Here is a 13,692-nt window from a genome sequence, read left to right on the forward strand (position 1 = left end):
GAGATTATGTCAAGTGATCTATTGTCCCAATAAAGTGGGTTTAAAACTCATACTATTTACAATACATTGACATATTGTCAGACTGGAATATATAAGTTTTTGGGTGCAGAGTCCCAAGGTGGAGAGCTTTGAGGACATAATTATCTTATTGTTTTCTGCCTTGTGGGTATCAACAGACAAGAGATGATACATGTACAGCATTCTTGAGTTTTTTTTTTTTTTTAAAGCAAAGCAACTCCATTCACACTCTTTACGTGAGGATTACATCACTTATATTAAATAATTTTTCAAACCGAAAACTGGCATTCATAAATGTGAAGAGATTCCTTTTCAACACTTGGAATTAGGCTAAATGAAAAACAGGTGCATTTGTTGCTAATGAGTAACAAACAAAAAAACTGCATTTATTGGTTGTGTGCTACGTAATTAACTTTAAAAACTGATATTTTTATTCTGATCCCACCGTGTTTATATCGGTTTTGACTTTTATGAGGAGTGACTGAAAATATAAGCGAAAGGCATTATCCTACGGTCTGACCTGACTTCGCAAGACCGCGACTGTGTCGTAAAATCGTCTGCTATACGGCAAGACGTATTTCGGTCAGTAAAAGCAGCATGTTATGAACGGTGAAAGCCGGTGGCTAACTGCAGTACACAGACGAGTAATTCACAATTCATATGGGGTCTGTAATATTGTCATTTGATTAGTTATGCCAGTGGCGTACGTTAAAAAATAACTAGGAGTGCCGTAGCTGTACGTAGACCATAGTAATCTGATAGGCTGGTTTTCGGACTGCAAAGTAAGATAGATATCTGGCTATTTTATCGCCATGCTCTACCTAATTGGTCTTGGGTTAGGAGATACGAAAGACATTACTGTAAAGGGACTCGAAATTGTTAAACAATGCAGTCGCGTCTACCTGGAAGCATATACATCCATACTGACTGTCGGGAAAGAGGCGTTGGTAGGTTGACCCTTTATTTTATTTGTTGATAAAATAGCCGGTCAATATATGGTTAGTATACCGTGGCTGCCTATACTTAAATTGGGTTTATGACATATTCCTGTTTTAACATTCAGTCTGTCATGTTAACAGCTGGTAGGTAGGTAGCGGGCTAGAGCTAGTAGTTGTTAGCTAGACCAGCTGTTGAGCAGATGCCCATTAATTTGAAGTGCGGGAACAAATGGCAATACATAGTTTACTGCCATATCATATTGTAGCAAAAATGTTACGTTTACGCATAATAATTGTCCTTTAAAGTTTTATTTAATTTCGGACCAATTCTTACGCAATCGTTTGATCTCACACCTTCTGCTGATCTGACGATTCTAAAGATCTAAATGATCTCTTGCTCAGTCGACATCCATCAGTCTTCTTATTTGGATCTTGGAACCTTCCTTAACCTTTCATGTCGTAGTCCCTGACTGAAATTGAAACAGGTGGATTTTGAAGTATTGAACTTAAACATAGCTATACACAAAGACATTTTATTTGATTTTATGTTAATTCGTGAAATGGGTTTCCTTTTTAATTATCATACATAAATGATGAAAGTGTATAACCAGTAAGAGTGATAAGATTAATAAGATTGTACCTAAAGGTTGCTGGTTCAATCCTGAGGTGAGGCATTGCTGCTGAGCAGTGTACTTAAAATTGCCCAATTCTCACCCCTATAGCCCAGTTTGGATTAAAACCAAGTTTTAAAGTAAAGTAAATGTGAACTGAAAGTTGACTTGAAAGTATACAGGTATACTTTCCATGCAGTTTCTTTGAAAAAAGAGGGAAAAGAAATTATTTTTAATGAAATCTCTAACACTTACTAGGCTGTGTGAAAAAAAGACAGGCTGCCTAGATCACCTAATTTCTGTTGTGTTACATCAGCAGATGGTTTGTTTACAAGTGGAGATACTGCCTACTGCCAGTATGTCCTTAACTTTGTGGTGCAAGATGACATCTGTAATCCTGCATATATCAGCAAATGACACTAAAACGTAGCAACCACAGTATGGTCTTTGCATTGCGGAATATGTGGCAGTGGTATATGGATTTAGTGTTAACGTCTGTAAGCATGGTCACAGATGGTATGAATAACCAACAAAGTCAGTGAGCATGGTGGCCTTAGCATCCCCGCTTGATTTAAAGTGTCCATTTTCCTCTTTTTCCTGTTCCATTCCGTCCAGTGCCGCATGAAACACAGTTTGTCTAAGCTGAACCATGGTTAGTGTTGATCAGTAAAATGTTGGGATGTTGTGTTTGATCACCTTCAGGAGGAGTTTTATGGACGTGAGCTGATCCTTGCAGATCGGGACATGGTGGAGCAGGAGGCTGACGAAATCCTGAAGGGGGCGGATACCAGCGACGTTGCCTTTCTGGTGGTGGGTGACCCGTTTGGGTAAGGAGGACAGGACTCTGCCTGTGGGGGCCAACCTTGCACTGTTCATGTTGTTCCCAAGTTCTATAGATTCTGCAGTATCGGGATAAATAGAGCAGGTCTCACCACTGCTGTTGCATAGAGTTAGACTTATGATTGGCGTACTGCCCAGTGGCTACATTTTAAATGGCATGACACAGGTGACTGCTCAGATTGGAGGTCCGCTGCAGACTGAGGAAGTTCAGACAAAAACATGGCAGGCTCCAGTGATTTTGTCAGGAAGCTTGTAGATACAGTAAGCTCAGCAAAAGGGCACCAGTACAAACGGGCTTGTAACCAAAGTACACAATGGCATGGCCACAGAATATTATACAAAGAATTCAAATTAATTTTGACAATAACAGAAACAATATAGAAGACACAAACAGGGATTACAATAAAAGAATAATAATTACAGCTTTTTAATTAATTACAGCTACTGTCTCATGGTTGTAAAAACCAGTGTATGTCATTGCAACAGTCTGTGAAAACAAAATTGTTGATACAGACTATAGTGAAGTTTTGCTATCATAAAATGAAGAGAAATGTGAGAAATGAAGAGAAAGTCCTTCATACAGTTTAATGCATCAGCTACACAGGCTGTGGTGTGATAATAAAGGTATTTCATTGTCCGTGGAATGTTTACCAGTTAATCACAACTCTAGACAGCTCAGAAAATTCATTTTCTAATTCACTCCTCTTTTAGTATGTAAAACAGCAACCACTTAATGCACCTGTATTGAAAGTTGACTGTACTAATGATACAGACTGCACAAATTAAATCTTCACCCAGCGTTGTGCATTTACTGGTATATTGCAAGCTATATGAATGACAATGGCTATAAAATCGAAAGTTTGTATCTTAACTTGGAAACCCCTCAAAACGGTAAGTGACGATGTGCTGACTTAATCCATCCACCTACATACCAGTTGCAAAAATGAGCTGTGCTCTTAAGACATTGGGTATTTTTGGCTCCTGGCTGTGTTTTCTATTGGCTAGAGTTTCACCAGGGTTGATGTGTGACAGGTTACATCACCCCCTTAACCTGAGCTCAGCCACCCCTCTGACTCACAAGGGGATCTGATGTAATGTGACAGTCACAGATACTTGGCGTATGTAGCAGCAGCATGAGAACTTTCAGTCCTCTTGTTCACAGCTTGTTGTTCTGTTCCGTTGTAGCCACCTTTGTACCATTGTGGCCACCCTTAATTAATGCAGAAAGGTTGCTGGTTCGATTCCCCGATGGGGTACTGCTGTTGTACCCTTGGGCAAGGTACTTCACCCAGAATTGGCTCAGTAAATGTTCAGCTGTATAAATGGATAACACATAAAAAATTGTAACCCAGGTAAGTCACTATTAAATGCCAATAATGTAATGTAATGTAATTTACAGTCTGAACAGGTTACCAGTTATCCCTTCTACATAATTTCGACACCAAGACAGTATGAAAAAGCAGATAACTACCACATCAAATGCAAACACTTTTGTTTTTTTCTTTTTTTTTTAACCTGATGTTTTGTAAATGGCAGTTGTACATTAGGCTCGTCTGAAACACTGAAACAACCTCCGCCATATGTAGTGAATACAATCCTCCATTGCAAATGCACATCAGTGTCAACCAATTTTCACAGGTGCCTGAATGAGCTGCAGGGTGCCAAGAATGGTGCGACGAAAAACTTGCCCTACTCCGGTGGAACAAAGCCTATTTGTTCCGCTGCCATGGGCTCCCAGTCATTGTCAGCAGATGACACAGCTGGGCACGATCCCACGTCATTGGTCTCACCCTGTGCTCAGAAAAAGAGCCTTAACTGACTCTGAGAACTGACATGTCTGCTCATCAACGTGACCTCTGTCAAGATAAAATGATTTAATTGCATTTAATTAATGTGAAACAGCTGAATAGTTATAATGCACATTATTATAACGCATTACTCAAAACCTCATATCCACGTATAACAAAAAAGACAGAGGTTCCGTTGCTTCCCATGGGAAGCCAAGATTATGCTGGTGAACTCTGGGAATGATTGTGTTGGCGCATTGTGAGCGGATGCTTTCACTGTGCCCATCCATAAAGGTAACAGGGCTGCTGATGGCCCCCGTCAACATGTCAGGGCTGAAACAGGAACCATGTTAAATGAATAACAAACAAAAAACTAAGAAATAAAAAATTTCGGTTTGGAAGACGTCGAGCAGAACACCGCAGGGCTCAACAGAGTGGTTTTTACTGCAGTTTGCTTCAGGTCCAATTGCAGTTTGGTCACAGGAAAGAAATGAGTGTGACCCGGCTCGGACTGCGGAGCGCTGCGTAAACACTCAGAAAGCTCTCTGGAAAGATTCCGCTGATTGCGCCGCGCCCCATCTGCTAGAACCACTTGAATCGCGCTCGACGCGAGAGTCACGGCGAGGAGCAGCAGAACGCCGGGCTCAGCGATTTTTCCGTCCAAAACCACCGAGGCCCACATGAATGAGTGGCTCGCCCGAGCGTTCCTTTTCCGTCATGGTCACGGAGCGCTCGGAAGGCTGCTCGGTTTTAATAAACTTAATGACATATCGGGAGGCCAAGGACGAAACCTTCGAGCCAAGATGGAGTTTTTCTTCCATTTCACACTGCATTGCAGCTCTAGAGAGCAGTAACCAATAAACAGGTACTTAATTCCCGTGTAAGCCGGGGCCATATTGCCAGCTCAAGCAAGGTTTTTGAAACAACCGAAAAAGAGCTATCGAATGGAATAATAATGATGATCATAATTGTATTGAAAGACCTGCTGTTACAATACAATGGACTGTAATTGATTATGGGTATTGTGTAAGTTTTGTGTGTCAGTTTTTTTTTGTTTGTTTGTTTTTTGTCTCAAGGGCCACCACCCACAGTGACCTAGTCCTTAGAGCAGTGAATGCTGGGATACAGTACAAGGTCATCCACAACGCCTCCATCTTGAATGCGGTTGGATGCTGTGGACTTCAGGTAGAGCCTCCGATTTATTTTTTGGGATTCTAAAACTCCTGGTGATCAATACCAATTCGTAGCCATTTTTGTATATCCAGAGATCTGTAGGTCTATATCTAGATCACTGGTAAGGGAGTGTTGGTAGTCTGGTCTGACACTGCTGCTCATTTAACTTGAATGAATACTCTTATGTTTTATTGTGCTGGAAGTTGCTCTGGATAGGAGCGCTTGCTAAATGCATGTAATGTATCTACTGCATTTTGCAATGAAATTGTAACGTAACGGTCACATCATAATTGGGACTCCAAATCCTCTCGTCAGCGCTGCCCGTCAACGGTTTCTATTCTGGTGAAAAAGTAGGAGCTGGGAAGTAAGCAAGGCAGCTCTGGAGCTCTCCCCGCATGGGCCCACCCATTAATAAGGGGGCCAGTGAATTGACCTGTCAGTGAGCACTGAGGCCCTGATGGTGCAGCTAGCCTACGCGCCGCAGTGTCTGTGTGTGATCTCAGGCCACTGGCAGAGCTCAGCTGGCCTTTTTATACCGCGCAGAGCGTTGGGGGACCGCGGCATACCGGGTCCGCCATTACCGCCGCTCCTTGGGTGCACATCAGACACATTAATTGGACGCGATTGGCCGGCCCGGCTCTCTCGCACAAAGAGCCGTCGGCAGGCGGGAACAGAGGAGCGGGATTTGCCTCTGTAATTAAGCATGCACCATTTGTATGGGGGTGGGCCAGGTCAAGTTGCGTTTGCCTGAGCAAGCACTTTCCTGTCTGCAAATCTATATCTGCCTTATTCAGACAGGAAATAAAACGAGCGTGCGCTCCCCCGTGTCTATCTATTCTGTTGATCTGGTTTTGTTTCCGTTTGTATTTTGGTAGATCTGATCACCTATGGCTTTTTCTGGCTCAGCAGATAGCAGTACTGACAGAGCCAGTGAGCCCAGCTCAGCGCCGCAGCTGCGATATCGGAGAAGAGGGGTCAGAGCGTGTCATGCGCTCGCCGCGCTGATGTCCGTGATCATCCTGGCGCATGTTTTCTGGCAGCGCCAGAGAGAATGCCGTGTAGTTCCTCTGCCGCGTGACGTCACTCGCAGTGAATAACAGGAAGCACCTTGTCTGGGGCGCTTTGCGATGGCAGTGTCTGCAGCAGCTATCCTGCTCACTAACCCCCCCCCCCCCCCCAAAAAACAACACACACACACACACTTTCACACACAAACAAAGCACGGACCCACCCTCACGTGGACGCAGACTGACACTCAAGCGAGAATCAACAAATAAGCAAACCGCAAATTGACCCAAATAGTCAATAGAAAATAGAGCATTTACCAGAACTAATGTATACCTCTAGAAATCTGGTTTGGACTGATGTCCGAATTAAATTCTTTTTAGGTGAGTTTTCTGTATGAAGACGTATGCTTTGCCCCCAGTTTCCGCTATCAGCATTCCAAGGCGGTAACTCCACACTCCTGAGCCCGTCTGTCAGTTCCTCCCCATTCATCACAACCACAAAGAAAAATAGCCTACACATTTAGGTACGGTTTTGGGAAGCTGCCTTTAACAAAGAACACCTTCCCAAGTAAACAGTCGACGGAGCGCTTTTGACAGAAGTGACTAATGGACCCTGCTTTTTCATATGACGAGACCTGGAGGGCCGCAGCACACTGCAGCAGGCGGCCTTCTCCAGATGGCTCTCTCTGTTTACATTTTTGGCTCGTCGGACAAAGGGCCCCCGGTCACGTGCGGGGTGTGCTGTCAGCTTTCAGATTCTCCCGCTTGGGGGTTCCATCACCTCTGGAGGAAAGAGGTGTAAACGGCACACAGGGTAGGAGCCAACTCCCCAGAATCAGCCCCTGTAGCAGAATGCAGAAGTTCCAGCGTCTGATTGCGTCGAGATTTGCGTTGCTTCATGAGACTGGTGAGATTACGAGTCCCAGCCGCTGGGCACAAGTGACATTACCCAGGTTTCACAGCTCCACGTACAGAAACGGATTACTCAACGTGCCGGCACCCTGTGGACTGAGAAAACGTATTCTGAGAAATCTGCCACTCCCAAAAACTATGACTTAATCGCTGACCGTGTGGACCACACGACAGCCGAACAAGTGAGTTATGTGGGGGAAAAAAAATAAGTCGCCCTTTTTGTGCATTCTTTTTCCAGCTGTACAACTTTGGAGAGACGGTGTCCGTTGTGTTCTGGACAGACACCTGGAAACCGGAGAGCTTCTATGACAAAATCCAGAGGAACCGCGAGAGCGGGATGCACACATTGTGTCTGCTGGGTGAGTGTCACTCCTGCTTCTGACCGCTGAACAGGTAGTCATCCTCACCCACCCATAAGGATCTATTACCCTGTGCAGTGTGTAGGGAGTCAGCATATGGACCTCAGCACACCTGTGTTAATAACATGACGTGAACCACAGATCTGTGAGGTAAAGGACCGCTGGGTATCGGCGCACCTGTGATGGATTGGATCTCCATCCGGTCCCCTGGCTCCATTTTCCCTCCTTTTCCTCCCCTGGCTTCTCCTCAGCCACAGTTCCAGTGTCTGATGTTACCGCTCCGGGTAGGGGGGAAAAAAAAACGCAGGACTCTGCAATGACAGATTGCCTGGGCTGAGTTTGACTGGAGCTGTGAGCGCTAGCCTCCCCTATCCATCACACGCACAGCCAACCCCAGGGACCGACCCAGACCCGGGTTACGACTGTTTCCACAAAACTGCAAAGCAAGCGTTTCCCCACTGCGGCGTCCCGCAGCTGCATATTAAACTAGCCTCATTCAGATCCACAAAAGAGGTGCTGCAAGTGTGTTTCTTTAGCGGGGAGGAGGCCCTTGTTACATACAGAGGAGGCAGATGGTCAGAATGCTCATAATTTACCTCTGCCTGCGCGGGTTGAGATTTAGTTCCCGAGCACAAGAGCTGGCTGTGTCCCCTCTGAATCACGGGCGGGGCTCCCCTGGTGACGACGTCCCCCGCAATTCAGAATAATGAAGAGGGGAGCTGAAGGGCAAACTCGCCTCCTTATTGCCCCTCTGCACCGAGGGGGGGCGAGTCCCAGTGTGTCCCCAGGTGCGTCCCCAGCTGGGGGGTGGGGGGGGGGGTTGAGTGCGTGAGCGCGCCATCATTGACCTCATTATTCATCAGTGGCCAGTGAGAGCTTGGGATTAGCAGCATCACCTCCCCCCCCCTGGAAGGGAGGGGTGCACATCAAAGACAATGGCCATCAGAGAGAACAAAAGGCAGACACGCGCGCCGCTCCTCTCAGACGCCGTGCAGGCCGCACTGATTGGCTTATAAATCACTTCAGTGAGCAACGTGGGGACTGCCCATCTGCATGACAAAGACAGAAACAAACCATGAAAATAATGATAAGGCTGACTGTCATCAGCAGGGGATTTATGTTTTGGTAAGTATATACAGTACTAGTCAAAGGCTTGGACACACCTACTCCCAGAAGGGTTTTTCTTTACTTTTACTATGTTCCACATTTTAGAATAACAGTAAAGACATCAAAGCTATGAAATAACACAAATGGAATTGTGCAGTGATCAAGAAAGTGCTAAACAAGTCAAAACTGTATAATATATAAATATTATTTATTTTAGATTCTTCCAAGTAGCCAATTTTTTTTGGAAAGATTCATACATAGGCATTAACTTCACTAATTATATTTGTCTAAGAAACAAATTTCAAGTATTTAAGTCTTTAGATAAAAGTGTCTTTGAATTCATGCTTCTCGTTATCTTAATCAGGTGTGTCCAAACTTTCGACTGGTACATATTTATGTCAGTAGTTTCAGTGACATTCTACATTTCATTATGTTCAGTGTTGAAATTTGGTGGTTTGAAGGTACAGTATCTTTTTAAAATGGTGAAATCAAGGATAAATGATATGTGTTGGTGAAAGCACACGTGTGCGCACATTGCACCTAAAGAGAAGAGCTGGCATGAAAAGACCCAGAATGAGGGTCCCTCCATGGCCGTTGTGGTTACAGATGGCCCGCGGAAAACGGGGGAAAAAGTCTAGACTTAAAAAGACAAACTAAACGTTTATCATACAACTCTTAAACCGCTTCTGTTTTCCAGATATCAAAGTGAAAGAGCAGTCGATGGAGAATTTACTGAGGTAAGTCCCCTCTCACATTTTCCCCTGCGCAGGGAATCCGGTTTCTGATTTATATCTTGTCAGGCGCTTTTGTAAAGCAGAGCTTCGAATTGAGGGCGATTTGAGGTTTATTGCAGGCATTCACTTAACGTACATTTATGTACACAGTTGGAGGGGATCCACGTCAGTGAGTTAGGAGATGGCAGGGGAAGATGTGTTTGGCTTGGACAGCGGATTGGCTGTCACTGCTGTCTTTGGGCCGGCTCCAAGGAATTCTGCGAACCCTTTCTGCGTTTTCACTTTCCAAGAGTTTTTCAAGACGCTTTCTAATTGAGCGCAAACACTCCCTTCCTTCTACGCTGTTGCTTTCAACGGATACAGTGGTTCCTAAGGGGAAGATGATGCGTTTTACATGATGTTAGTATTCAGTTTACCCATTTGCGGGTGTGCAAACTGGTCTCTAACTTGGCGGTATAAGGTAGTTCATTTCTCAGTGGGAGTGGACTCAGTCAGCTTGTAACTCAATCCATGAAAAAGGTAAACAGTTTAGAATTGAGTCATATATACCAGTAAGGGTGGGGGAAGCCAAAGCATAATTCTCATATACAGTGAAAAGAGACATAATTTCTCCCAGATTTTTCAGAGCAGTTATGCTATTATAAAGAAACGGAATAAATGTATGCTACGTGATTTTGGTTAGAATTAAATGTTTGTGCAGTGATCACTTTCCTATAAGTGAAAAACGACCCAGCCTCTTTCCACTACACTTAGGCATTCATTACATTCTTAAGGGTCCTTGTGTAGAATTGTCCTAGGCTCAGAAGGTGTTAGCAGTTTTGATTAATGCAGAGCAAGTCTAAAGAAGAACCGGAGATTTGTTTTCTTCTTTTCTTCTCATAGCCCTAAACTGTGATTAGTAATATGAGCTGTGTACAGTTTAGAGAAACATGCAGAGATAAAAGTGACACACAGCACAGTAGCAAGGCATAAGGTGCACAAGGCAGGGGGTTATCAGAGCCTCCTCTCACACAAGTGCACAATGGTATCAGTGCCTCCTCTCAGCCCTTCTGTCCCTTCCCTGCTCAGAGGGGTATCAGTGCCTCCTCTCAGCTCCTCTGTCCCTTCCCTGCTCAGAGGGGTATCAGTGCCTCCTCTCAGCTCCTCTGTCCCTTCCCTGCTCAGAGGGGTATCAGTGCTTCCTCTCAGCCCTTCTGTCTCTTCCCTGCTCAGAGGGGTATCAGTGCTTCCTCTCAGCCCTTCTGTCCCTTCCCAGCTCAGAGGGGTATCAGTGCCTCCTCTCAGCTCCTCTATCCCTTCTGTGCTCAGGGGCCGAAAGATCTACGAGCCTCCCAGGTACATGACTGTGAGCCAGGCGGCAGAGCAGCTCCTGGAGATCGTGCAGAACCGGCGGCAGAGGGAGGAGGCCTTAGGTGAGTGACCCGGTTACATTCATTTAGCAGGCACTCTTATCCAGAGCGACTTCCACCACAATTGAACAGAAGTGTATCCATTCAACTTGAATGAGCAACAGTGTCAGACCAGGCCAACAGCACTCCCAGACCAGAGCCTGTGTGCACAACACTCGCTTGTCCAGTCAGGTTGCACAAGTTAAGCCAAGGTTCTGTGCTGGTGACTGAGGACCCAGGAAGCACATTGAAGGCTGAACACTTGGTTTAGCCCCATCTCCTTCCCTGTATTGATCCCGGATCACCTGTCTCTTACAGATGTAGTGTAAGATCTCAGAAATTCTCATCCCAGGATACTAAATAGTAGGGTTATCTTCCCCATGGCAGCAGGCTTTGACCGACATATCTCACTATTCTCTCCAGTCCCAACAACCCATTGCATTTCAGTGGATTAGGTCTGACTGAACTGTTCATTTATTCCTCACCTCATCTCACTGATAAACTACACTGTGTTTTCTCCAGCTTATTTGCAGGTAATTGTAGAGTGAGGTCAAATTCAAGTCAACAGCTCAGTGAAACCTGGTTAATTAAGACCAGTTGGCCCTAAAAGCAGCAGAGTGAGTCTCTAGGACCAGAGCTGAGAAACGCCCGAGGGGGCATTTAGCATTTTATAAGCTTCACCGTTAAGCAGAGGAGTTTAACGGCTGTGACGCTCTGCATGTTTTACTCCTTTCCCGCAGCCTACACCGAGGACACAGTGTGCGTGGGCCTGGCGAGGGTGGGGGCCGGGGACCAGGCGATCAGGGCGGGGACGCTACGCCAGCTGGCCGCCTGTGACCTGGGCGGACCCCTGCACTCCCTCATAGTGACGGGTCACCTGCACCCACTCGAGCTGGACATGCTCCGCCTCTTCGCCGTCCAACCCGGTGCGCTAGACAACCTGAAGACAATGGACAGCTCCACATACACCTCCTAAGCAACAGAGCTCCCCCGACTGAGGCAGATAAGACAGGGTGGGACCCGAGCGATGCGGCAAAAGAGTTCAACTAAGATGAGGATTATCTTTGCGGGTTAGAAGGTGGAGTTCAGGCAGAGCGAGACGCAGCAATTACATAAGTGTTTCTGTAGATCAAATAAACCCCTGTAAAGCTTGCCAGGTTGGACAGAGAGGCCAGACTTGCTGCAAGACTTTCTTAATTACCTTCATGTACAGCAGTCTTTTATATCATGTGTCAGAAAACGTAATTACAATAACAAAAAAGGAAATGAAAAGAGGTCGTAGAGAAATACCCTGCCCACAGCATCTGGTTCAGATTAGAAAATGAAAACTGGTAATTTTGGAAAACTAAAACTCTCTCTATAAATCAAAATTGTCTACCGTATTGACATTGTATGATCATGAACATTTTGTTCATAGACACGCATACATGTACGTTCATGTTCAGAGATGCGTCGCTGTGAGCTTGAACAGAGCGTCATGTTTTAAAGATGAGACCTTTTATCATTCATATAATTCAGGAACTCATTTTATAGCCACTGGTTTCCTGCAGTTTGTGTCCAACATGTGGAACTGGTTTACGGCTGGATGTGTTCTTACTGAACACATCTCTGTCAAGATTTCACAGAATGTGCCTGATCTCAGAAAAACAGGTAGTGAAAGAAATGTGCAACACACCATTTAATCAGTTCCCAGTCACGCCTCATTCTTACAGAGGAGGGGGGAGACTTCAGTGAATGGCACTTGCATTTAGGGTTAAATCATTTTACAGAATAATATAAATCTAATCAAATCGTAGCTTTTGGTGCCATTCCTGCGGCTGAGAAACGTGCTGTAGGACACGAATGTGAAGGATGTGCTTTTTCTGTCCATTTTCTCTTGTTGCAGTTTGTTTTTTTACAGTATTTTCAACATTTTCCCGGTAGTTTCCAAATTTCACAAGTGACTTTAATCTGGGGAAAACTTAAATACCTGATGTGAAACTGTGCTGGCCAGAAATGGGCAACGGTGCGCAGCTGTAACTGTCGTCCCCGAGTTTATAACAGTTTAAACCCAGGCAACATACAGTTCTACCCAAGTTCACCAATAGCCTTGGGTGCAGAGTTATGTCACCCTTAGAAAATCTCAAAAGGCAAATAAAAAAGCCATATGAAAATAAGTGTGCAGAAATGTGAAAAACAGACGTGGCCTTTTTAAGGGCTGTTACCACGGCTTTCACACAAAGGTGTGACTGAGTGCCTCCATGTTAGCGCCCTCCCACTCCCTGCTTAGCCACTCATTAACAAAAATGAGCAGAAATGACTTTGAAAGTGCAGTAAAGTTGTTTATTACATTGCAAAAAAAAAAAAAATACAACTGGCCAACTGCAAACGTGGCTTGTTAAATAAAAATTAAGACGAATCGGGGCGATGAAATCATGGGTGTACTTCATTTTTCACATCTGTTTTCGCCATCTTTCCTTTTCAGTGGGTCAAATACAGATGTTTATGAGGTTCTGTCAAGCTGGTGTGCTGTCCAGGGAACATGTTAACATTTTAGAATGGTCAAGTGGAATTCTTTCAACGTTCCAAATATCTGGGGGGAGAAAAAAAAACTCACGAAAGGGGGAAAATTGGGTCTTAGATAAAACCTTGCATTGGAATACCATAACACAGATCTGAAGGCCTTCTGTCCTCCGGTTTGACACTAGGTTCTAGTTACAGTGTTCTACTTGATTCTGTTTGTTTGAATCTACAGACTGACTCCACACACATACACACACACACGCACATACACACACACATAAACAAACTGCAGATTGTCCATGATTTAATCAAAAAG

General features: G+C 44.8%; 1 protein-coding gene across 2 annotated transcripts; it reads left to right on the forward strand.

Moving 5' to 3' along the window:
• Positions 1–615: 615 nt before the first annotated feature.
• On the forward strand, positions 616–11,871 carry dph5 (diphthamide biosynthesis 5). 2 transcript variants are annotated; one of them, XM_036521604.1, is made up of 7 exons: positions 616–683; positions 2,270–2,394; positions 5,271–5,379; positions 7,525–7,645; positions 9,450–9,489; positions 10,795–10,898; positions 11,615–11,871. In XM_036521604.1, exons 1-7 carry the CDS (start codon positions 621–623, stop codon positions 11,848–11,850), a joined length of 798 nt encoding a protein of 265 aa, XP_036377497.1. In that variant the 5' UTR covers positions 616–620; the 3' UTR covers positions 11,851–11,871. The 2 variants fall into 2 exon arrangements, with proteins under 2 accessions (XP_036377497.1, XP_036377496.1); XM_036521603.1 differs by lacking the exon at positions 616–683 and adding an exon at positions 692–965.
• Positions 11,872–13,692: the final 1,821 nt, after the last annotated feature.

Source organism: Megalops cyprinoides, chromosome 2 (assembly GCF_013368585.1).
Source record: "Megalops cyprinoides isolate fMegCyp1 chromosome 2, fMegCyp1.pri, whole genome shotgun sequence".
In the NCBI taxonomy this organism is placed as follows: domain Eukaryota; kingdom Metazoa; phylum Chordata; class Actinopteri; order Elopiformes; family Megalopidae; genus Megalops; species Megalops cyprinoides.

Excerpts from the sequence above, each read along its gene's own strand:
- dph5 (XM_036521603.1), top strand. The coding sequence starts at position 831 with ATGCTCTACCTAATTGGTCTTGGGTTAGGAGATACGAAAGACATTACT. Across the intron at positions 5,380-7,524 it reads TTGGATGCTGTGGACTTCAG|CTGTACAACTTTGGAGAGAC; the intron begins GTAGAGCCTCCG and ends TTCTTTTTCCAG. Across the intron at positions 10,899-11,614 it reads GCAGAGGGAGGAGGCCTTAG|CCTACACCGAGGACACAGTG; the intron begins GTGAGTGACCCG and ends CCTTTCCCGCAG.